This window comes from Castor canadensis, chromosome 10, assembly GCF_047511655.1.
Source record: "Castor canadensis chromosome 10, mCasCan1.hap1v2, whole genome shotgun sequence".
Classification (NCBI taxonomy): domain Eukaryota; kingdom Metazoa; phylum Chordata; class Mammalia; order Rodentia; family Castoridae; genus Castor; species Castor canadensis.
The window spans coordinates 136,406,153-136,428,557 of NC_133395.1; the positions used below are offsets into that span (position 1 = coordinate 136,406,153).

General features: G+C 39.6%; 1 protein-coding gene across 1 annotated transcript in view; it reads left to right on the plus strand.

Moving 5' to 3' along the window:
- The window catches only part of Itpr1 (inositol 1,4,5-trisphosphate receptor type 1), a 318,227-nt gene that overhangs the window by 144,316 nt on the left and 151,506 nt on the right, over nt 1-22,405 (plus strand). The window contains exons 14-24 of the mRNA XM_020184001.2: nt 5,363-5,462; nt 6,435-6,595; nt 7,118-7,259; nt 10,169-10,327; nt 12,952-13,124; nt 14,185-14,304; nt 15,670-15,864; nt 18,729-18,980; nt 19,470-19,611; nt 20,320-20,500; nt 21,736-21,923. Of these exons, the coding sequence (XP_020039590.1) occupies nt 5,363-5,462; nt 6,435-6,595; nt 7,118-7,259; nt 10,169-10,327; nt 12,952-13,124; nt 14,185-14,304; nt 15,670-15,864; nt 18,729-18,980; nt 19,470-19,611; nt 20,320-20,500; nt 21,736-21,923 (1,813 nt within the window). The remainder of the gene's footprint in view (nt 1-5,362; nt 5,463-6,434; nt 6,596-7,117; nt 7,260-10,168; nt 10,328-12,951; nt 13,125-14,184; nt 14,305-15,669; nt 15,865-18,728; nt 18,981-19,469; nt 19,612-20,319; nt 20,501-21,735; nt 21,924-22,405) is intronic.

Below are 22,405 nucleotides of genomic sequence, written 5' to 3' on the forward strand. Positions count from 1 at the left end.
GGTCCTGTTTGGGGGTTGGTACCAGGAGGAAAGGGGGAATAGAAAGAAAGGGTGAAGGAGGCTGAATATGGTGGAAATACTGTGTACTCATACATGAAAATGGAACAATGAGATCTGATGATACTATTCTAAAGATGGGAGGAGAAGAGAAGAGAATGATGGAGGGGGTGAATTTAACTGTGGTATATTGTAACTATGATATATTGCACTTTTGTAAATGTCACAGTGTGTACCCCCTGTACAATAATATGATAATAAGTTTTTTTTAAGTGCTTTATTCGTTGGTTTTTAGTAGATTAATGGAGTTAGGCAACCATCACTGCAATCAATTTGGGAGTATTTTTATTAGCCCCCGAAAGAAACACCATACGCATTAGTGGTCACTCATTTTCCACACCCTACCCCCAGCCTTAGACTAATCTACTTTACTGTTTTCTCTTTCAAAAACAATTTTATTAGCATACAGTAGTTATAGAGAGGTGGGTTCATTGTGACCTTTCCATATTTGCTTACAATGTACCTTAGCTAGGTTTATCTCCATCATCATTTCCCCTCCTCCCCCTCCTCTTTAACTAAAATGATTTTGACAGGTTTCAATGTTCTGTCCTCATACATGTATATAAAATACATCAACCGTATTTGCCCTCTTCTCATGCACTTTCTGACTGGCTTGTTCTGGGCATTTTATAGAAATGGGGTCACATGTCATGTGATGTTTTGTGACTGGCTTCTTTTACTTGGTGGTGTTTTCAAGATTTATCCATGTTGTAACATAGATAAGTATTCCGTTTAATTTTGAATCATACTCCATTCTGTGGGTAAAACCACGTTTCATTTATCCCTTTATGAGCTGATGGCCATTTGAGTTGTTTGTATTTTTGGCCTATGATGAATAAGGCTGTCGCTAACATTTCTGTACACGTTTTTGTGTGGACATTTATGTTTCTCTGGGAATTAAATTGCTGTGTTTAACCTTTTGAAGAACTGCCAGGTTGCTTCTCAAACTAGATGGACCATTTTACATTCCCATCATCAGTACATGAGAGTTCCAGTCTCTCCAAGACTTGTCATTATCTTTTTTACTGAGCCATCCTAATTACTGTGAAGTGGAATCTCATTGTGATTTTGATCTACATTTCTCTAATGGTTGGTGATCATGTGTTTATTGGCCATTTGTACATCTTCTTTGAAGAAATATTTACTTACATCCTTTGCCATTATTTGCCTATTTTAAAAAGTTCCATTTTTTAACTATTGAGTTATAAATGTTCTTTATTCTAGATATAGATAACTTATCAGATACCTGATTTGCAAATATTTTCTCTCATTTTATCTTTCAACTTTAATGGTGTCTTTTGAAGCAAAAAAGTTTAATTTTGTAGACGTTCAGCTCATTTTTTAATTTGCTTGTTTTTTTGACTTTTTACCTAAGAAACCATTACTAATCTAAGCTCACAAAACTTCATGGTGATATTCTTCTAAGAGTTTTAGCTGGGCTTGGTGGCTCAGCCTTGGGCTGCAATACCCTATTTAAAAAATAACTAAAGCGAAAAAGGGATGGGGAGATGGAGACCTAGCTCAAGTGATCGAACACCTGCCTAGCAAACGCTAGGCCCTGAATTGGAACCCCATTAATACCAGGAAAAAAAAAAAAGGAGAGGGACAAAAGAAGAATTTTATAGTTTTCTGTTTTTACACTTAGGTCTTTGATTCATTAAAAGATCTTTAAAAATATGGTTTGTTTGAGGTTGATCTTGCTTTTTAAAAGCTGGCTGCCTGCTTATTACCTACATAGGTAGAGGTCTGTAAAACCCAACTGCATTTCAGTTCAAGTGATTTTCCACATGTTGTGTCCTCAGTTCTGAATATTATTTAGTGAATTTTTCTTAGGACCTCAGAAGATGGAGGAATGACATTTATATTCAATGCTAAATGTGAAAGTTTGTCAGGATAGAACAGAGGAGAAGCATGGGATTTAAAGTATCACATTGTTCCATCAGATACAGAAGACAGCTGCTTGACCTGTATTCCCTAGTGGTTTGGAAATCCCCATATTCCTGTGGGAAAGAAAAGTTGAAGTTTCTGGGTCCGCTGGCTGAGCAGTGTTGACTGGTTGGAGTTCCCTCCTTCACTCCTTCCATTCATTACTGTTTCTTTATTTGCAAACTTTCTTTGTGGGCAGGTGTCCTTCCCTAGACTGATTGTAAATTCAGAAGCAAGAGAAGCCTTGTGTTCAGCTTGGTGGAAAAAGTGTTTGGCATGGTGCTCACTTATGATCTTGGACTAGCTCTTTGCTTTTAAATTTTTTATTCATTCTTGCTGTTGGCTACCAAACTCAGTGCCAAAAGAGAAGTGGGTCTCACTGTTATTCATTGATCCTGTGGAATCATAAAAGACTTCAGCAGTAATACATCCATTTTCTTCCATCTGAAGTTCTGAATTTTGTTTGCTTGCAGATAAAAAAGTCTAAGGTTAGATATACGAACATCTGTGAAATGTTACCAGCAAAGGCATTTTGGGGATAGTCACTGATTAAAAGAATCCTTTGGAGTCAAAGTGAGAGGGATAATTTCCAATCCTGGATACAATAAACAAGCTAGAGAGATTTCAGTGTGCATAAATTAGATGCACTAAATGAGCATTGGGATATTATCCATCCCTGTGGCTCTTTTTGTGTTTGTCCTGATAGCATGGCTTCTGAACTAAGGATTAAGAATGGGACTTCAGAGGAACTGATAGAGTGTCTTTTGTATCTTAAATGAAATTGACATAAAACTCTATAGAATGTAAATCAGCAAGCTAAAACCTAATCTCCAGGCTTTGGTTATGTTTTAAAAATAAGGAAAATGAATCCAACTTAGAATCAAAAATGAAAATCTTTTTGTTAAATATCTTGTTAGTGTTATTTCATATTCATTCTAGTTATAGTAAATATCATTAGGTTTTCCCTCTTGTGGCCTTGTGGCCTTACTTGGAACATTCATGGCAGTTACAATGGAGGAGGGCAGAGGGCCTGGTGACAGTAAACGTCTGATTTGCTTTGCTCCCCTGGCCTTTCCATGAATGTGATGTGTCACTGTCCTGAATTCCTCTTAGTATGAATGATTTCTGTTGTTCTCCCCTCTCTGACCACCACCCTACCAATGTTTAAAGTTCCAGACCAAATAGTCTAAATTTTATATCTGTGACAGAACCTTCACAACTCTCTTGAGTCGTCCTTGACTGTTTCCCAACATAGTGTTTTTCAACATCTGTCTTTTTTCACTTCCCTCTTGTTTGGTATACATTCATCTAGTTTCACCAATGAAACGGTAGGCTCTGTAGGGCAAGAATTGTTTTTACTACTTCTTCTTTAAAAGAAAAGCAAAATTGAAAAACCTTGTAAACCTTATAATGAGCAAGGTAATGCTTGCTCATTATAGAAAGATACAATAAAACAACCATCTTTTAAAACCCTGTGGAGAAGGAATAAGTAAAAATTACATACAATCCAGCCATGCGTAATTAACCACTGCTAAGATTTTAGTTCAGCTGAACACTGATGGCTCACACCTGTCATCCTAGTTACTTGGGAGGCTGAGATTGGGAGAACCGTAGTTCGAGGTCAGCCTAGGCAAAGAGTTCGCAAGACCCACCCCCCATCTCCAAAAAAACCAGAGCAAAATGGACTGGAGGTGTGGCTCAAGCTGTAGAGCACCCGCCTTGCAAGTGTGAAGTCCTGTCCTCAAATCCCAATCTCAACAAAAAGAAGATTTTGGTTCATGGAGGTTCAGACAGGTCTCTGGGCATGCAGCAGTGAGATCTAAATGGGACCATAAGTTACTTTGACCAATTTTTTTTTTTTATGGAATCATGTATTCTGTGTGTGTTTCCAAGTAAGTGCTTATTGATTATCATCACGTTAAGTAATGGTAGAATTCTATAGTATGCACTGTAATTAGTCCTTATTAAGACATTAGATTGTATAGGTTTTTACAATTATAAGTAATAATTTGTTAAACATTTCTGTGCCACCTTTGCACCTATGCTATCGTTTCTTAAAGGGAAAAAATTTAAAAATGGGATTTCTAGATGAAAGGATTCAGGCACACTACAAAGTGCCAGGCTCTTTTCCTGAGCTGTGCCTGATTACAAACTCACAATATGCAGGGCTGGGCGCATAGCTCTGTGGTGGAGCTCTTGGTTAGTATGAGCAGGGCCCTGGGCTCAAACAGCAGCACCAAAAAAAATAGTATTCAACTCATTTCCCTAAGCTCTTGTTGATACTTTTATCAGTTTTTAAGATTCATAGACTGTGATAGGATAAAATGATATGTTTTGTATATATTTGTATGCTAAGAAAGTTGACTGGGTAACTTCCCTGTTTATCGGTTATTCATATTTCATTATTAAATTATTGATTTATGCACTTATCCCACTTTCATTTCTGTTATTCATGCTTTTCTTATTGATTTGTGTGAACTCATTATATATGTGGATTAATAACCTTTCTATGTTGTATTTTACTCTTTTTCCTCTGGCTTTTTTTTTTTCCAATTTCCTTTGTGAAATATGCATACACACACACACTTGCTCTAGAGAAGACTTAACACTTAGATAATCCAGCCAGATACCAGTGGTTCATATCTATAATCCTAGCTACTAGGGCGGCTGAGTTCAGGAAGATCACAGTTCGATGACAGCCCGTGCAAAAAGTTCAAAAAAGCTAGGCACAACTGTCATCGCAGTGATGGTGGGAACCATAAAATAGGATTATGGTCCAGGCCAGCCTGGGCAAAAAGTGAGACTCTGTCTCCAAAACAACCAGAACAAAAAGGGCTAGAGGTGTGGATCAAGTGGTAGAATGCTTGCCCAGCAGCACTTAGGAAATAATAGAATAATAAAGTTTATTCTTCTTCTAAAGAGTTTAGACATTATTGCATGCTTCAAATTTTCTCTACCACAAGATTAGTAAATATTTACTCATATTTTCTTCCAGAAATTTTATGATTTCCTTTTTTTCTTTATTGAACTATATGAAATCTGTTATTGCTTTATTAGCTCTTGCGACAAGCACTAATACATTCTCAATTCTTGATGCTCTGTTTTCATGCTGCTTGTATAATTAATTCACATAGTATGATCTTATTTTTAGAAATAAAACATGTTGCAACAGCCTCAGTGTCATTATGAATTATTTTCTGTTGTAAATACATCAGAATGTGACCTGAAACAGACCCTTACTCCTAAGTATATACTGTCTAGTGAGCAGAGTAGAGAACCATTTTGTGTCCCCTTCTATTTTGATTAGAATATATTCTAGACAGGTGACTACAGAGTAAACCCAAATATTCCTGTTCCTAAAATCTTTTCTTCTCTTTAGGAACTCCTATGTCCGGCTCAGACACCTATGTACTAACACCTGGGTTCACAGCACAAACATTCCTATTGACAAGGAGGAGGAAAAACCTGTGATGCTGAAAGTAAGTCCCAGAATTTGTCTACCTCCTCCTGGCCCCTCGTGAAAGGGCTCCTTTGAGAATAAACAGAAGAATATGAAGCTGTGAAGTGGTTTTTGTTCTTTCTTTTTTTCCCCTATGAGTGCAGTCATGGCCAAACTTGAATGCCAGAAAAGAATTCTCTCTAAGGGTCCTGGGTGAAGCAAACTTAGGGCTTTTGAAATAACCAGAACCTTTTATTTTATTCCATGGCTTCTGCTCTAGTGGTGAAGCAATTGTCTGTATTTCATGTCTGTCTGACAGATGATTTGGGCCAGGGGAATTTTTGCTTGTGCCTTGAGGTATATCAAATAACTACTTGATTTTTCCCAGTCTTTACTATTTCTCTTTTTCTTTATGTATTTAAGCATATCATTTATTTCTTGAAAGACCTCTCAGCCCCCTTTTATCTTTTGTCCTTCCCCTCCTTCCCCCATAGTCTCTAGGCTCATAGAGCATAAAAACATGGGATTTTTCAAAAAATGGAAGGAAAGTCTCATACTTGTTGTGGTTGTAGTGTTAGAGAAGGTTTTAGATTTTTTTTCTGCTACCTTTATGAACATTTTCAGTTTATAGAAAAGTTGAAAGAATGGTACAGTGTCTATCATTATGATACTCTCTGAGTTAATAATCACCATTTTCCATATTCACTTTTCCTCTGTGAACAGCCATGTTCTTTAACTGTAGGAATCTACTATGTTCCCTGTGATAAGTGAAGCTCTAAAATGATAGCAGTGCCCCTTCCTATCTTGCTGGTCCCCATAATAGCAATTTCCAGAGATGAAAACTATTAACCATTTAGTACAACCTTCCAGAAGTTTTCCTGTATCTAGTTGGCTTTAACTCCAAGATAGCTCCAAGGTTTTTGTATTGCCCAGTATCTTGTAAATGAGTATTAGATTAATCTCTTACCTGCTCATTCCAAGATTATCCTACAAAAACTACTTTGAATTTCAGATTGGCACCTCTCCCGTGAAGGAGGATAAGGAAGCATTTGCCATAGTTCCTGTTTCTCCTGCTGAAGTTCGGGATTTAGACTTTGCCAATGATGCCAGCAAGGTGCTAGGCTCCATCGCTGGGAAGCTGGAGAAAGGCACCATCACCCAGAACGAGAGAAGGTGAAGACTTCCTGCATGTGTCCTCATAGTGGTCTTTAACTGATACAGATTTGGAAAATTCCTTGGGAAGTGAGAGAATGGCAACTCAACAGCTATGTGTGAGCGTGGCAGGCCTGAGCGTTTATGGGTGGCTTCAGTTCTCTCCCCCCCTCTCCCCCCCCACAATAACCTTCACCTCCTTGTCTCTTTCTCTCTCTTCTCCTCTCCTTCTTCCTCTCCATTTTCCTCTCTTTTCTCTCTAGTTTGGTCTCAGAATCACTTTACTGAATGTTAGGGATTAAGCTTACTCTGAGGAAATTTGATGGCTGACACTGCATAACGGTGATCATCCTTTTATGGAAATGCTATGTGGTTTGTGTTTCATTCTTTTTGGTAATTGGCCTTAGCTGTTGATTTCAAGGAAATTGGAAAGAACATATTCTGTACTGTTGAACTGGTTCACGAGGCCTGAAGCTTCTGAGGTGAAGCTCCCAGACTTGTTGAGCATTGAATGCTGTCTCTAATGGTCTCTTTCCTTGCAAGGTCTGTGACGAAGCTGCTGGAGGACTTGGTTTACTTTGTCACTGGTGGAACTAACTCTGGCCAAGATGTGCTTGAAGTAGTCTTCTCCAAGCCCAACCGAGAACGGCAGAAGTTGATGAGGGAACAGAATATTCTCAAGCAGGTCTGTGAGATGTATGTACTTGGAGGTTGGGTTTGTTAGAAATCTGAGGTAGCTGAGGGGACCATGGATGATTCCCACCTGGAAGGTATTTGTTAGAGCGGTTTTAGGTTCTCCTGTGCCCTTTCCTCCTCCCCCTGCATCCTGCACCAGAGTGGAACAGTTGTCACTGTCAGTGAACCTGTACTGACACATCATTATCACGCAAAGTGCATAGCTTACATGCACGCCTGTTGTTGTACATTATGTGGGTTTTGACAAATACATAATGCCATGTATCCACCATTACAGTGTCAGGTAGAATAGTTTCACTATCCTGAAAATCCTGTGTTCTACCTGTTCATCTTTCTCCTTTACCTTTGACCAGCACTAATCTTTTTTTCAGCCTCCATGGATTTGCCTTTTTCAGACTCACATAGTTGGAACTGGATAGTATGTTGCCTTTTCTGATTGGCCACTTACATTTAGTAACATGCGTCTAAAGCTCCTCCATGTCTCTTCATGGCTGGATAGCTTGGTTCGGTTGATATTTACTGTATTTGTTGAGTGTCAATCATGTGAGAGTTCACCTAGTATGACCCTGAAGAAGTTTTGAGTTGACATCTTTATGCTCCTCAGTGCAGTGTATCCTTAAGGTTATTTAATATCTTTAGGGGATTTGGAATATATAATAAACCCAGGGCTCCTTATGGGGATCCCTATAAATCACTACAGAATCTTTCCATAAAGAAACGAGTAGTAGTTTACAGGAAATACATAAGTGGAATTATTTGCTGTTGTGTTAGTCAGCTTTCTGTCCTATGAGAAAAATCAGCTTAGAGCAGCAAAGGTTTATTTTGGCTTCCAGTTTCAGAGGTTTCAATCCATGTCACTTGTGTTGCTTTGGGCCTGTGGTATGGCAGAACATACCATCATGGTGGGGCTTGTGGAGGAGCAAAATTGCATGCTTCATTGTGGCCAGGAAACAGAGAGGGAAAGCTTGCTTTTATAACCAAGTTCCTCCCCTGAAACCCATTAAGTTATGAATCCATTGATGAGTTTTCATGACCTGAGCGTGTCCTTAAGGACCTCTGAGCCACTGCTGCACTGGGGATCAAACCTTCGACATAGGAGCTTTGGGGGACATTTTAAGATCCAAATCATTGCAGTATAAACATAAACTGATGAAAAGACAAGTTAGAGGCAGGAAAAGTGACTAATCCAGGGTGGAGGATGTACACAAAAATGCATATAGTAGACTGTTGTTTTCCATGCGTATGTGGGTCCAAGGAGACCACCATTGAGGAAAAACCACAAATGCTTGGGGTACACAGAGGTCAGTACTGTACTGTGGGTGCCTGATTCGTTTTTTCATAATGACGCCTAACTTTCTTTAAAGACATGCTGCCTTTCGATAAATCTAAAAATTTTATTTCATCACTTAAATTAAGCACATTGCATGCCCTTTTTGGCTTGGGAGGATCACCATAACTTTTATCTTGCTTTAGGGGCCATTTACTTTTTGGGGAGGCATATTTTCACAAAATTAAGGGCAGGGAAACACTCGCAGATCACACAAAGATTTAAACACTACTGACGATAATATAAGCCTGACACAACTTCTTTCATGTCAACTGAGCTGCCTAATGCGTGTGTAAGAATTTAAAATTTCTTTTGAGTTTTAAAATTAATAATTTTTTTCTGACCGCACAGTCAAAACCACGTTTAATAAATCCATCAATTAGGCAGGTTTACTGTACCATGCAATTCTGTAAAGCTGTTGCCTTGGAAATTCCTGGCTACTAAAGCTAAAAGAAAAGCATATTAATTACAAGCCCAATGCTCTCCATGGGAATGTGACATTTGGGGATCCTGTTCTGTTAGCCCATGATAGACAAAATTCATGTTTCAACAAGGGTTTCAAGTCCAAGAGTAAATTATATCCAACTGTTTCATGTGTTGAGTCAAAATCAGACTTTGGGCTTAATGCCTGTGTTCATTCTCACAATAGCAATTCCTTTAGGGGCCAAAATAATGTGACTTGGTGGTAGCACTCTTCACTGCCCACTTATAGGGCACTATACGTACGCAACTCAGTTATTACCTGCTTTCATCCTTACAGTAGCTTTGCGATACAGATAGTATTCTTTGCATTTTCCTGGGGAGAATACAGAAGGATGTAGGTATTGTTCACCATGATCAAATCAACGTAGATGAGAAAAAAAAGAAGAGTTGCATTCAATTTGGTCTTACTAGGATTGAAATCCAGGAGACACCAAAATTGAGAACTCTTGAAGATGTGCTTGGAGGTTTTGAGAAGATGGTAGCCATTTTTGTAGCTTACACTAATCTCATTTGTCCAGAATTGTGGTTGTATGGCCAAAGTCAAACTGTCTTATAAGAGAGGGCTGGATAGAGTCTCAGGAAGCAAGGGTTGGAAAGGCTAGTGAATTTCCTTCCCGAAGTATCAGGTCAGCCAGTTTGCAAGGCTGGCACATACCTGGTTGGGCATGTGAAGACAGCTCAGTTTAGAAGGTCACTGTGGATATGTCTGAAACCTGGCTTCACGAGGTCTTGTGAATCCATTTCAAGTGCTGTCAGCCAGTGCTATTCCACTTTGATTTTCCTCCCTGACAGAAGTAATAAAGGTGCGTGATCTCACCCTTGAAGCTGCCCACACCAGTCAGTCTGTGCTCTTTATTTCTCATTAAACACTGCACCAGCACCTCTGGGAGGACCAGATGGTTCCAGGTGGTCTGCATCAGTAGGTGCCCAGTCTCAGCTGATGAACTGAATGCAGATTTCAGGCTGTTGATGTGTTTGGATAGAAGCATTTTTTTTGGCCACAATCTTACAGTTGTTCTTTCCAGACAGAGGGTTAGCTTTTAGGAACACTCAGCAATGGTAGTTTTACTCTGTATTTTCACAAACAGATCTTCAAGTTGCTTCAGGCCCCCTTCACAGACTGTGGGGATGGCCCAATGCTTCGATTGGAGGAGCTGGGGGACCAGCGGCATGCTCCTTTCAGACACATCTGCCGGCTCTGCTACAGGGTCCTGAGACACTCTCAGCAGGACTACAGGAAGAACCAGGTGAGGATTAAGGATGCATGGGAAGTGATTGTCAGTTTCCTTCCTGAAGTTCACGACCTTTGTTCATGAGTTCTAAGTGTCATGTATGTACATACAGTTAACATCGAACTAGTCCCTATTTATTAAGTTTACTTTTGAAAAGGAATCACAGATTGGTTTGCATGCCTGGCAAGAATATGTATTGCAGAATCCTTAAGAAAGTTAACTGGAAAAATACCTCATTAGCGGTTTTTAGGTACCAATTAGAAAAACAAAAAAAATAAGAAGACCAAAAATTTCTCTCTTGCAGGGGGAAGAAATGACCCAAACAATGTACGTGCACATGTGAATAAATGAATAATAAAAAAATTTCTCTTTTGCAGCCACCTTTCAGTGAAATTTCATGTTTTTGAAATCAGTATTACGTTTATAGTATTATTATTTGGTGATACTGAGGTTTGAACTCAGGGCTCTGTGCTTATAAGGCAGGCACTCTACCACTTGAGTCACTCCCCCAGCTCTTTTTGCTGTAGTTATTTTTCAGGTAGGGTCTCACAATTTTTTTGGCCTGGGGCTGGCCTTGGACTGCCATCTTCCCAAACTCTGCCTCCTAAGTAGATGGGATTACAGGTATAAGCTACCTCACCCAGCCCCAAATTTTAGGGCAAGTTCCCTTCAGGCTTAGGGGTGAAATGGTTCCAGGTCTTTTTCTTGAAGATAGAGTAGAATCTTTCATTCCTGTCCTCTTTAATATTTTCCATCTCTGCCAGTAACTTTTTCTTTGTTTTGATTCTAGCTCATGTTTGTTGACAGTCTGTTATTATCTATAAATATATGTATATATGTATAGTACAGTATAGAATGCATATTCGTCATGAAATAAATGTAACGTTTTTGGTAATTTCCATACAGTCTTGAGATTCTAGAGGAACTCAGAATTGTATTGCTACATCATTGGGTCTCAACTAGAAGCAGTTTTTTCCCAGTGTCTTGTGACCCTTTTGAGTGTTCCAGGTTGAGAGTGTTTCTAGTAAACAGAAGTTAGAGAAACTCTAAAATGTCCAATAATTCCTAAGATGCTTCTCCACAACAAACCTGTCTGACGCCATATGTTACGAGCTCTGAAATTAGGGAAACCTGCCGTCCATACGGTTTTGTAGATGGGCAGGATGTTGCTCATTATAGTCGTGACTCTAGTCACTTCACGTGAACTTTCCCTGCCTTGTGCTACGGATAGGTTTTGGTTTTAAGGTGTGTCACTCTCTTGCCTTTCAATTTAAGCTTTTTGTTGTGTCATCATGAAGATATTGTTAATCCTAACTAACCATATCAGCAAGTGTGGTTGCTTTAAATCCTCCTCTGGTACATTATACCATACTCCGTGCCAAAGAGATTGTTGTTTTTGCAGGTCTTGGTTTTTGAGCTCAGGGTCTCACTAGGCAGGTGCTTTACCTATAGTTCCTATGTATCTGTGATTACAGGCACGTGCCACCTTGCCCAAGTTATTGAGTGAGATGGGATTTTGCTAACTTTTTCCCAGCTGTCCTCGTGCCTTGATACTACCAAGCTCTGCTTTCCAAATGGCTGGGAGGAGATCTTACTGCACTCTTGCTAAGTGTGTCCCAGGACACACTGCCCATACACAGGGAAACTAAACCAGTTTCTCTTGCTGCTGCTGGGTTGGGTGTCTAGTTATTTATGGATCCTGTGCCAGTTGGCAGAGCTGTATCCCTGAAGGCCGATAAATTCCCAAACATGCATCCTTATTGAGAATAGGCTGAAATGTGGCCCATGTCTGCCATGTTCGTTCTGGATAGTTCTCAGGATTTAGGAATTAATAAAAAAAAATTAAAGCCGGTTTTGAACTTTGAGCAAGCAAATAGTCTTGGGCAGGGAATAGCTTAGGTGGTTTTTTTTTTGTTATTTGTTTTCAGTTCCTGGGGATGGAACCAAGGGCTTCATGTATGCTAGGCAGTGCTCCACCACTGAGCTACATCCCCAGGGAATTATCTTTGAATAGAAACAAATAACTATTCATAAGAGGCTTCCTTGAGTTTTCTAATATTTCTATGGAATGTGATGTCTGTTCCCAAAAGAGAGAGAAGCCAGAGATGGGTTCATATGCCCTATAAATATGATTGATGGACTTAGAAACTCCTGACTTTCCTCTACTACCCATTGACTTTAAAAAAAAAAAAAAAGCTTTTACCCAGAAGAAAACATAATGGGCTACCATTATTTCACATGTCTAGATAGACTTAATCTGCATTTATTCAGCCACAGTGAGGAATGGGGCACAGTTAAGTCCTCTTAAATTAGTAATAAACTCTCAGCTGAGTAACAACTTCTGACCTTTTTTTTTTAAATAAGTCATTAGATTAAAATTTGTTCTGTACACTTAAAGTGCCCATGTGTAAACATAAGGATTTTTGCATAATGATGTTTGTATGGCAGGTTTAGTAAAATAAAGGATTGAAGGGTGTTCTGCCATTGTCCTAGGGTAGAAGGTTGGGGAAAGCTGCTCTGTCTAGGGTAATTTGCCTGTTGAACAGTAGCTCTTATCAGGGGATGTTGCTTCTTTGATTGCTTTTAACTTTACTATCTTTGTGTCTTTTTGGCTAACTTTTCTTTTCTCTCCCGGAAAGGAGTATATAGCCAAGCAGTTTGGCTTCATGCAGAAGCAGATCGGCTATGATGTGTTGGCTGAAGACACTATCACAGCCCTGCTCCACAATAATCGAAAACTCCTGGAAAAGCACATCACTGCAGCTGAGATCGACACTTTTGTCAGTCTGGTGCGGAAGAACCGGGAGCCCAGGTGAGGCACCAGCGGGGTCGGTGCAGCAGAATGGCGTGTGCATTTAAGATGGGAAAACTGAGCTTGCCAGGGTGCTGGGCTTGCTGTCCTTGGGGCTGCCAGTGGCAGGCTCTGATTAGTCTGAAGTGGCTCTTTGATGAGTAGGAGTAAGAACATGGTTTGGAACAAGACACCTTCCCTCATCTGCTAAATGTTTAGTTCTGAAAATTATGCAAGAATAAATATCTGTGGAGGTGCACAGTAAATGACAATTACTGTCTTTTTAGAAATCCTCCCCCCATATCAGTTAGAAGATTTTTCCAATATCACAGTAAATCTTCTGAGTGTTTCATTATATTTAAATTAATTCTACCCTCTCCTCTCTTTCACATAGATCTGTGCCCCACCTTGCCTTCATTCCTTCCCTGCCTCTTTCCTCCTTCTAATTAAGACCCGCACTATTTAAGTGAAATGAGCAGTTCACAGTATTGGTGTCACAAATGGTCCCCCTGGAGAGCTGATAGGGTTGCTGTAAAAATAACTACTACTACCCATAAAAAAATAAATTTCCTAGAGTCTGCTCATGTTTGGGGGAAGGGGCTAAGAAAGCATGGATTATCTCATTTACTCCCGAGGGCAGTCCTATCTTTTTTCTGTACATGAGAAAACTGAAGCACAATGCTAAGTAATGGTCTGTATCAGAACCCACCTGGTTAGCATCACAGCTGGACCTCCAGCCTGGGCAGTCAAGTTTCACAGCCTGACCCTGACCACTCTGATGGCACCACGTCCCTGTTATTTCCTCCTGCTGTGAACTTCTTTCACATCCTGCTCTTCTTTTCATCTTCCCACCCCATCACGTCTTCCTTGGCCACAGTCACAGCCATCTTTACTGTTCTGCTTCTCTCCTCCTTCTCTCTGATGTCTGGGTTTCCTGTGGTACCATGGGCACTGGCATCAAAGCCCACAGTGTTCCTGACTTGTCTTATTAAATGAATGTGGGGCCTCTATGAGGAACAGGCAGGCTCAAAAAACTTGTGCTTGCTTTGCTGAAAACATTTTGTTTTCTATTTCTGGGTAGGTTCTTAGATTACCTCTCTGACCTCTGTGTGTCCATGAACAAATCGATTCCAGTGACCCAGGAGCTGATCTGTAAAGCTGTACTGAATCCCACCAATGCTGACATCCTGATTGAAACCAAGTGAGTTGGGTCTAGGGCCATAAGCTAAAGGTGAAGAGGGGTTTAGATGGAAAATGTGTGGTTCAGTGGATGTTTGTGCTGATGGGTAACCCCTCCATTTCTTCAGACTTGGTCCAAGGTTAGGTTAGCTGGCTTTCGGTCTTTGTTTTGTGGGTCTTGCTGAGAGGGCAATGATTGAGCTTGCTTGTGGTGTGGCATTCTGTGCAGAATGACCTCACTTACTTTGCATACTGGTTTTAAAATTGTGTAACCACACCAGGGAGCCTTTGACACTTTGTTTAAATTGTAAGAGTTGAAGACTCTTGCAGTGTGGTCATCAATGAAAAGTTTTAAAGGACATAATGAGTATTCAATGCGAATATTATTAAGTCAATGTTGAAAAGACTTGTAAATTATCACTGTTCAAAAGTGGTTGTTGGTCCACAATAAAATGGTAATAATAAAATGGTAATTATTGTTATCACCTTTATGGCAATGGCAGTAATTTATTTTTAGCAAAGGAGCAGTTTTCCTGGTAAGTATAATACAGCAATGTACTTAATGTTAAAAAGAAAAAAGTGCAGTAATGTTTAAAAACATAGGCCTTCATGTTTTTTCTTAGGCTACTTTTTTTTTTCTTGCCATACTAGGGTTTGAACTCAGGGCCTCATGCTTGCAAGGCAGGCACTCTACTGCTAGAGCCATTCTGCCAGCCTTGATTTGAGTATTTTCATGGTAGGGTCTCATGAACTATTTGCTCTGGCTGTCTTTGAACCACGATCCTCCTGATCTCTGCCTCCCTAGTAGCTAGGATTACAAGTATGAGCCACCAGTGCCCAGCTTCTTAGGCTACATTTTATTTCTTAGATTATTTTTTGTTTCTTAGGTGTAACTTAATTTGGGGCTTGGGTTCTCAACCTCAGCATCTTGACATTGGGTCTGGGTAGTTCTTGGTGGTGGGGACTGTCCTGTGCATTGACGGCTGTGGAGCAACACCATCCACTGGGATGACAGAAGTGCTCCTCTTTCAGTTGTGACAACCAGAAATGCCTCCGTATACTGCCACATGTCTCCTAGGGTGCAAAATCACCCTAGTTAAAGTACATAAAGCAGTGCATCTTTGACTCTTTGAGGCTCTGCCTGTGGGAGAAATCAAAACAAAGTGACTTTCTGTGGGTCTTGAGAAAGCTAAAAGAGAAGATAGATTTTCTTTCTTTTTTTCTTCTCTCAGACAGGATCTTACTTTGCAGCCCAGGCTGACTTGGAACTCAAAGTCCTCTTGCCTCACCCTCCTGAGTACTAGGATTACAGGTGTGTACTGTCATAGGTTTCTAGAAAGCTAGATTTCAAAAACAATGAGTTCTCCCTCCTTCTCTTCTTGTCTAGGTTGGTTCTTTCTCGTTTTGAATTTGAAGGTGTTTCTACTGGAGAAAATGCTCTGGAGGCAGGAGAAGATGAGGAAGAAGTGTGGCTGTTTTGGAGGGACAGCAACAAAGAGATTCGTAGTAAGAGTGTAAGGGAATTGGCACAAGATGCTAAAGAAGGGCAAAAGGAAGATCGCGATGTCCTTAGCTACTACAGGTGAGTGGGAGACATGTGCTCTTGTTGGGGTGCTCTCAAAGGCGGCACTTAGGAATATATTTCTTTCTTGTTGATCATTCCAGGAATCACATGGTGTCATTTGGTAACAGTGTCTGGGAGACACATGCGTATTTTGTGAGTTAAGAGTGTAAGAGTCCAATGATTCTTAGTCCATTAGTATCTGGGTGTATCTGGGTCACAAGGGGAAGCCTTGCATCAGCCCCTAGTTAGAGCAGATACTTAAGCAGCACTGCACATGCATGTTTTGGCAATGAAGAGTCAGGCTGGGCATCAGGAACTAGAAAAAAGGACAGTTAGAGATGAATCAACTTAGAATGTAACACATTTGTACATGGAAGCAGTGCTAGGAATCTCTCTGAATAGCTATCCTTATCTCAACTAGCAAAAACGCTTTGTCTTTCTTATAATTGTTTATACTTTCTCTTCAACAAAATTAGAGATGAGGGCAGAACAGACTCTGCCTGGAAGTGAGGGTGTGTGTGGGGGGGAGAGGGAGTGGATGGGGAGTAGAAGGGAGAAATGGCCCAAACGATGTATGCTCATATGAATAAATGAATAAAAAAAAAGAGTCAGGCTGGGGCTCAGACTGCATGGGTTCACATCCTGACCTTTTTCCTTATTAGGTTTTTGACTTTGGTCAAATTTGCTTTATCCTCCAGTTTTCTTTTCTGCAAAATAGAGATGATGATGCCAGTCTTCTGCAACATTAATAGACAGAGCTAGAAAAGAGCTGTGTGTACATACATTTATATTTGTATAAATATTTGTACATCGGTCTATACAAATATATAATAAAACCATGAGGTTATACTAATGTAGGTGGAACAGCGCTAATCCAGAAATCTGAAATTGAAATCCAAAATGTTTTAAGCCCCAACATGACACTCAAAAAGTTTCAGGTTTTGGAGCATTTCTGATTTTTAGAATAGTGACAGTTGACTGCTAAAGTCTATGCAAGTATTCCAAAACCTGATACTTTAGTTCCAAACATTTCTGGTAAACAATTCCATTCCAATACCAAAGGATTTATCCTAGCCTTCACTCCTTCTGTTTTCATAACTCCCTCTAGTTACATAATTCCAGGGATATTTACCTGTTTGCTTGTGCCCATTGTATGTCACCAGTCTCAGCTTCTGCTGGTCATCTCCTCCATCCCCAGTGTCTGCTTGACTCCACTCTTAGGCCTGCTAGCCCTGCCACCTGAAGGGAAGGAAAAGGAAAGAAAAGAATGGAAGTGAGCGCATAGATACTTTTAAAAGAAAAGGGAAGGGAAGAAAAAGCAATGCTCCTAGTTTCTTTTTTTTTTTTTTAATCACTTGAGCCATTCCACCATAGTTTTTTGTTTTAAATAAATAAAACTTTGCAGTTAAGAAGTCTTACCTTCTGAATTTTAGTCTTGTCTCTTACATTCCATATAGTGTTCATCCTTTCAGTTTTTTGTGTGTTTGTATTGTTACATGTACATGCAACTATAGTTCATATATGATATTTTGTCCTTAAGTTTTCATATAATTGGTACGCTATACCAAATACTGTTCTAGAACTTGCCTTGTTTATTCACTGTTGTTTCTGAAATGTATCTGTGGTAATAGAGGTACATTGTTTCTTTAATTTTGACTGTTGAGTAGATTCTGTTTTATTATTGTACCACATTTTCATTCATGTTTGTATTCCTCTGTATGCCACAATTTATTCATGTCAGGGCACCTCCTTGTTCAAGTTTGCTCTGTATATGCCTTAGTTTTTTCATTCCATGGTGAGAAACTGGATTGGTGGGTACTCAGACTTTAAACTTTACTAAGCAATGCTAACCTGGTTGTTGGAGGGTACAGTCTCGCTAGTTGGAGATGATAACTTGTTTCTGCGTGTCTTTGCTAACTTTCAATGTGGTTATGCTTTTTGATTTTTTTCAATCTTCTGAGTATGAAATACAATCGTGTCTAAACTTGGATTTCACTGATACATAGTGAGGCTGAGAATATTTTCAAATTGCAGTTGTTGGCAATATATAATTCTTAATTCAGAAGCCAGTATTTGCCAGTTTAAAAGCCTGTAGCTTTTTTTATTATGTCATATTGCAAGTATCTATACTATTTTTAGGCTTGGTGAATCTCTTTACAGGTGAATTGTAAAAAGACTTTTTTTTTTTTTTTTTTTTGGCAGTACTGGGGTTTGAACTCAGGGTCCCAAGCTTGCTAGGCAGGCACTTTACCACTTGAGCCACTCCACCTGTAACAGGTTAGTCTTTTTACAGTGACTGAGGGAGTGCTCAGCTGGTCGAGTTCAGGTTAACAAAACTGACTTGTGGTTGGGTGAGGAAGAAAAGTGAGGAGTCTCCAACTTATGTACATCAAATGTTTTTCATCGGTGTAGGAATTAATCCGTAACTTGCATGCTATAAGATCCTACCGTGCTATAAAATTCTCTTTAGACTTGAAGTGGATAATATCCTTAATTTCCGCACGATTGTTAAAGTAATGTATAAAAATACAGCTGAAGAGGTAGAACCACACCACCATCTAAGACCTATTTTTTCCTATTTATTTTATAAGATAAGCAAAGGCAAAATGGAATAAGGTAGTGACATAATCGCTCTAACATGGCGAGACAGACATGTAGGTTGGCTGTCAACCTACACTTTATGCCATAGCATGAACTCTACCTCTGTTTAGTACAAAAGCAACAATTTGGTATATAAGAGTTGTTCAGGGGTGGGATGTATAAGTTCAGATGGCCAGATGTCACTCCTATGAAAGCTGGGGCTCCTGGACTTCCCCTGTGTGTTTCCGTTCATCCTGAATGACTTCAGGAGCAAGTGCCTTACGTTGCTTTTGTTTTGTCAGGTATCAGCTGAACCTCTTCGCAAGGATGTGTCTGGACCGCCAGTACCTGGCCATCAATGAAATATCAGGCCAGCTGGATGTAGATCTCATTCTTCGCTGCATGTCAGATGAGAACCTGCCCTATGACCTGAGGGCATCCTTCTGTCGCCTCATGCTTCATATGCATGTGGACCGAGACCCCCAGGAGCAAGTCACCCCCGTGAAATATGCCCGCCTCTGGTCGGAGATTCCTTCCGAGATCGCCATTGATGAGTGAGCCTGACTCCTCCTCCTTGTCAAGACCTCATGACACTTTAAAGCCTTGAATTTATCACATCTTAGCAGCAATAGATAAACTATACAGGGTTTATAAAATCATAGAAGAAAGATTTACTTTTTTTAAGCTTACAATTAAATGGCTGGAAAATAGTTCATTCCTCATGAAAGTGACAGATGGCATGATTGTATTTTTCTGTCTCTATTTCTCTCTTTCATTCTACAAATATTTGAGTGAGTACTGTTTGCCAAGATGGTGGAATATTAGAGAACAAGCTAGAAAACTATCTCTATGTTAGTAGGGGAAGATAGGCAATAAAAAAATAAATGGCTAAGATATGAATGTGATGGTAGGTGTTAAGGAAGAAAAATAAAGTAGGGTTTAGGAATTGGTGGAGGAAGTTCACTTTTGAGGCTAAATGACTGGGAGGATTTCACTGGGAAGAATTTACATTTTATTTCCTTCTCTTTCTCCTTTCCTTTCAGCTATGACAGTAGTGGAACATCCAAAGATGAGATAAAGGAGAGGTTTGCTCAGACTATGGAATTTGTGGAGGAGTATTTAAGAGATGTGGTTTGTCAGAGGTTCCCCTTTTCTGATAAGGAGAAAAATAAACTTACATTTGAGGTAACTCATGAAATGACCTATGTGTTTTATGTTTTTCAGTGTTTTCTTTTTATGAGGGAAATAGAAAATATTTTATTTGGTGGTGATTTTTTTTTTATCAAGATGCTCCAGCTTTATAATGAAAAAGGAATTTAGCTCAGTTTTGTTCCAGGATAAAATAGCATTGTTACCATTCACTTAGTCTAGTAATAGTTCTGCTCATAAAAGAAATATAGAAAGAGAGCTGAATCATGTGGAATGAACAATGGAACATTATGTATGCTCTGTGCTTTGTATTAAAAATGGCAGGAGAGAAACAGATTGTTCTTGAGTTCTGTGTGAGGAACATAAATCCTTTATTACCTTTGAGTTAAAATGTTTCTTAGACCATTTTTGCCTTTTAGATGTTATATTTTCAAGGTCTGCAGTGTTCTTATCTGTGTCCTTCTTGGGTATTATTTGGCTCACCAAGTGTGATCCTTGGCAAGCTGTGCCCACTAAATGGTTAGGTCAGTTTTAAATTAACTAGTCATGAAAGCAGAGTGGCTTTGAAGGCTTTCTTTTCTTACTTTTTTTCCTTCTTATGAAACAAAATGAAATTTTATTGGAAATTACACGCTAAATACATGCCTTCTCATACCATACATACAGTCATAATCTATCATTTGTTAACCAGGCAACAGAAGAAAACAGTGTACATAATACCATCTTCTTTTTTAAATACAATAGGTTGTAAACTTGGCTAGGAATCTCATATACTTTGGTTTCTACAACTTCTCTGACCTTCTACGATTAACCAAGATCCTTCTGGCGATATTAGACTGTGTGCATGTGACAACAATCTTCCCCATTAGCAAGATGGTGAAAGGAGAAGAGAATAAAGGTAACAATGATGAGGAGAAGCTGAAGAGTGAGTATCTGATGGTGCCCATACTGAGAGATGCCCTTCCAGCCTTTCCTGTTACACTCACATACCTCACCATGGAATGTTGTGTTCTGTCTTGTCTGTTCCTTCCCACCTCTTCATCATGTGTCAGATATAAAGCCAAGCTGAATGAACTGCTCCATATACTCCCAAAACCCATGGCCTAGAGTCAATGATGATTAGATTTTGCTGTCTTCCCTTTGCCTTTGTAAGAATCTGTGTTTACATGAATATATTTATTATTTTTATTATTTTTTGACAGTATTGGGGTTTGAACTCAGGGCCTCATGCTTACTAGGCAAGTGCTCTTACACTTGAGCCACTCCACGAGCTCTGTTTTTGTGTTGAGTATTTTCAAGATAGGGTCTCATGAACTATTTGCCTGGGCTGGCTTTGAACCACGATCCTCCTGACCTCTGTCTCCTGAATAGTTAGCATTATAGGAGTAAGCCATGGGCACCTTGCTCTGTGTTTATATTTTGTTGAACAACTTCAAAGTTGCATATCACTTTAAATGGTAGTCTCTGAAAAATACATGTGTATCATTATTCTTAATATATATGAGGCTGGTGCTGATAGTATTCATATATGGTAAAATGAAATCCAGGCGTATATCTTAGTATCTGTTTCAATTTTGTGAATAGGAAAATCTACCTTTATATTTTTATTTCGTCCTCTGTTTTAGGGGCAGAGTGAGCAAATAGTAGGTATCATGTATCAATTGTTGTTAACTGGTTTTTTGTGGCTTGAGTAGAAAAAAATTGTTCACTGTTTGCTAAGTGCTGTGCTGTGTCATTTTGTATACATTATGCCATTTAATTCTGTCAGGGAGCACTTTTTACATGTGAGGAGACCAAGCCTCTAAGTTAATATAATGTACCTGAGGTCAAGCAGCTTTTGGTAGCAACACCAGGGTTTATGCCTCGCTGATGGTTATATCCCTGTTTCTATGTGCAGTAACAAGCACAAATGGGTAACCAATAAAATTCATTAGGTGAATTAATGTGCAGAAATGCTCCTTTGTGGATGTCAAACCCATGTTATTTCCACTGCTCTTCAAAATCTTAAATTTTTGATGAGTAGTAACATTTTCATGTTCTTCTGGTCCTGAGAATGTGTCAGAACATGAACACGTTAAATAACTTGACCCTATTCCCCTTAAAAGGTGCTCTAAGCACTCTCAAAATGTCATGACCAAGGTCTGTCCTGATGTTTTCTAGGCAGTAATGTGATGAGGTCTATCCACGGTGTTGGGGAGCTGATGACCCAGGTGGTGCTCCGGGGAGGAGGCTTTTTGCCCATGACTCCCATGGCTGCTGTCCCTGAAGGTGATGTGAAGCAGGCGGAACCAGAGAAGGAGGACATCCTGGTCATGGACACCAAGCTGAAGATCATTGAAATACTCCAGGTGGGTGATGGGTGGGAGGACTCAGGGCGCTGTTCAGATCCCCCTGTGCTATGATGGAGCCCAAGGCTTTCTGGGAAGAAAATGACAAAACATTTAGCTCATCTTTCCATATCACTTATGAACTGATTCCACTTAATCCCTTTACTGTTACATCTCTACCCCTTCCCAGTAAGGCCTTGTCCCTTTGGCCATAGTAGGCCTTTGTTTAGTTAACTATAGCTTTCCATTGTCATTGGCCTCTCTGTTTTGGCCCATGTTGTCATCTTTGTTTAGAGTTCACTCACTGTGCTTCTCCAGGTGGTTGAATTTCCTGCTTATTGTTCATAATTCAGTTCCATTAACTTTTCAGAACCTTCTTCTCTCCTTTTTTCTTTCACTCACTCCATTCATTCGACCAACAAATATTTATTGAGATCAGGTAGTCTCAAGTCCTTTTAAACACTGGTGAGCCAGCAACTGACAAAGTACATTAAGTTCCTGCT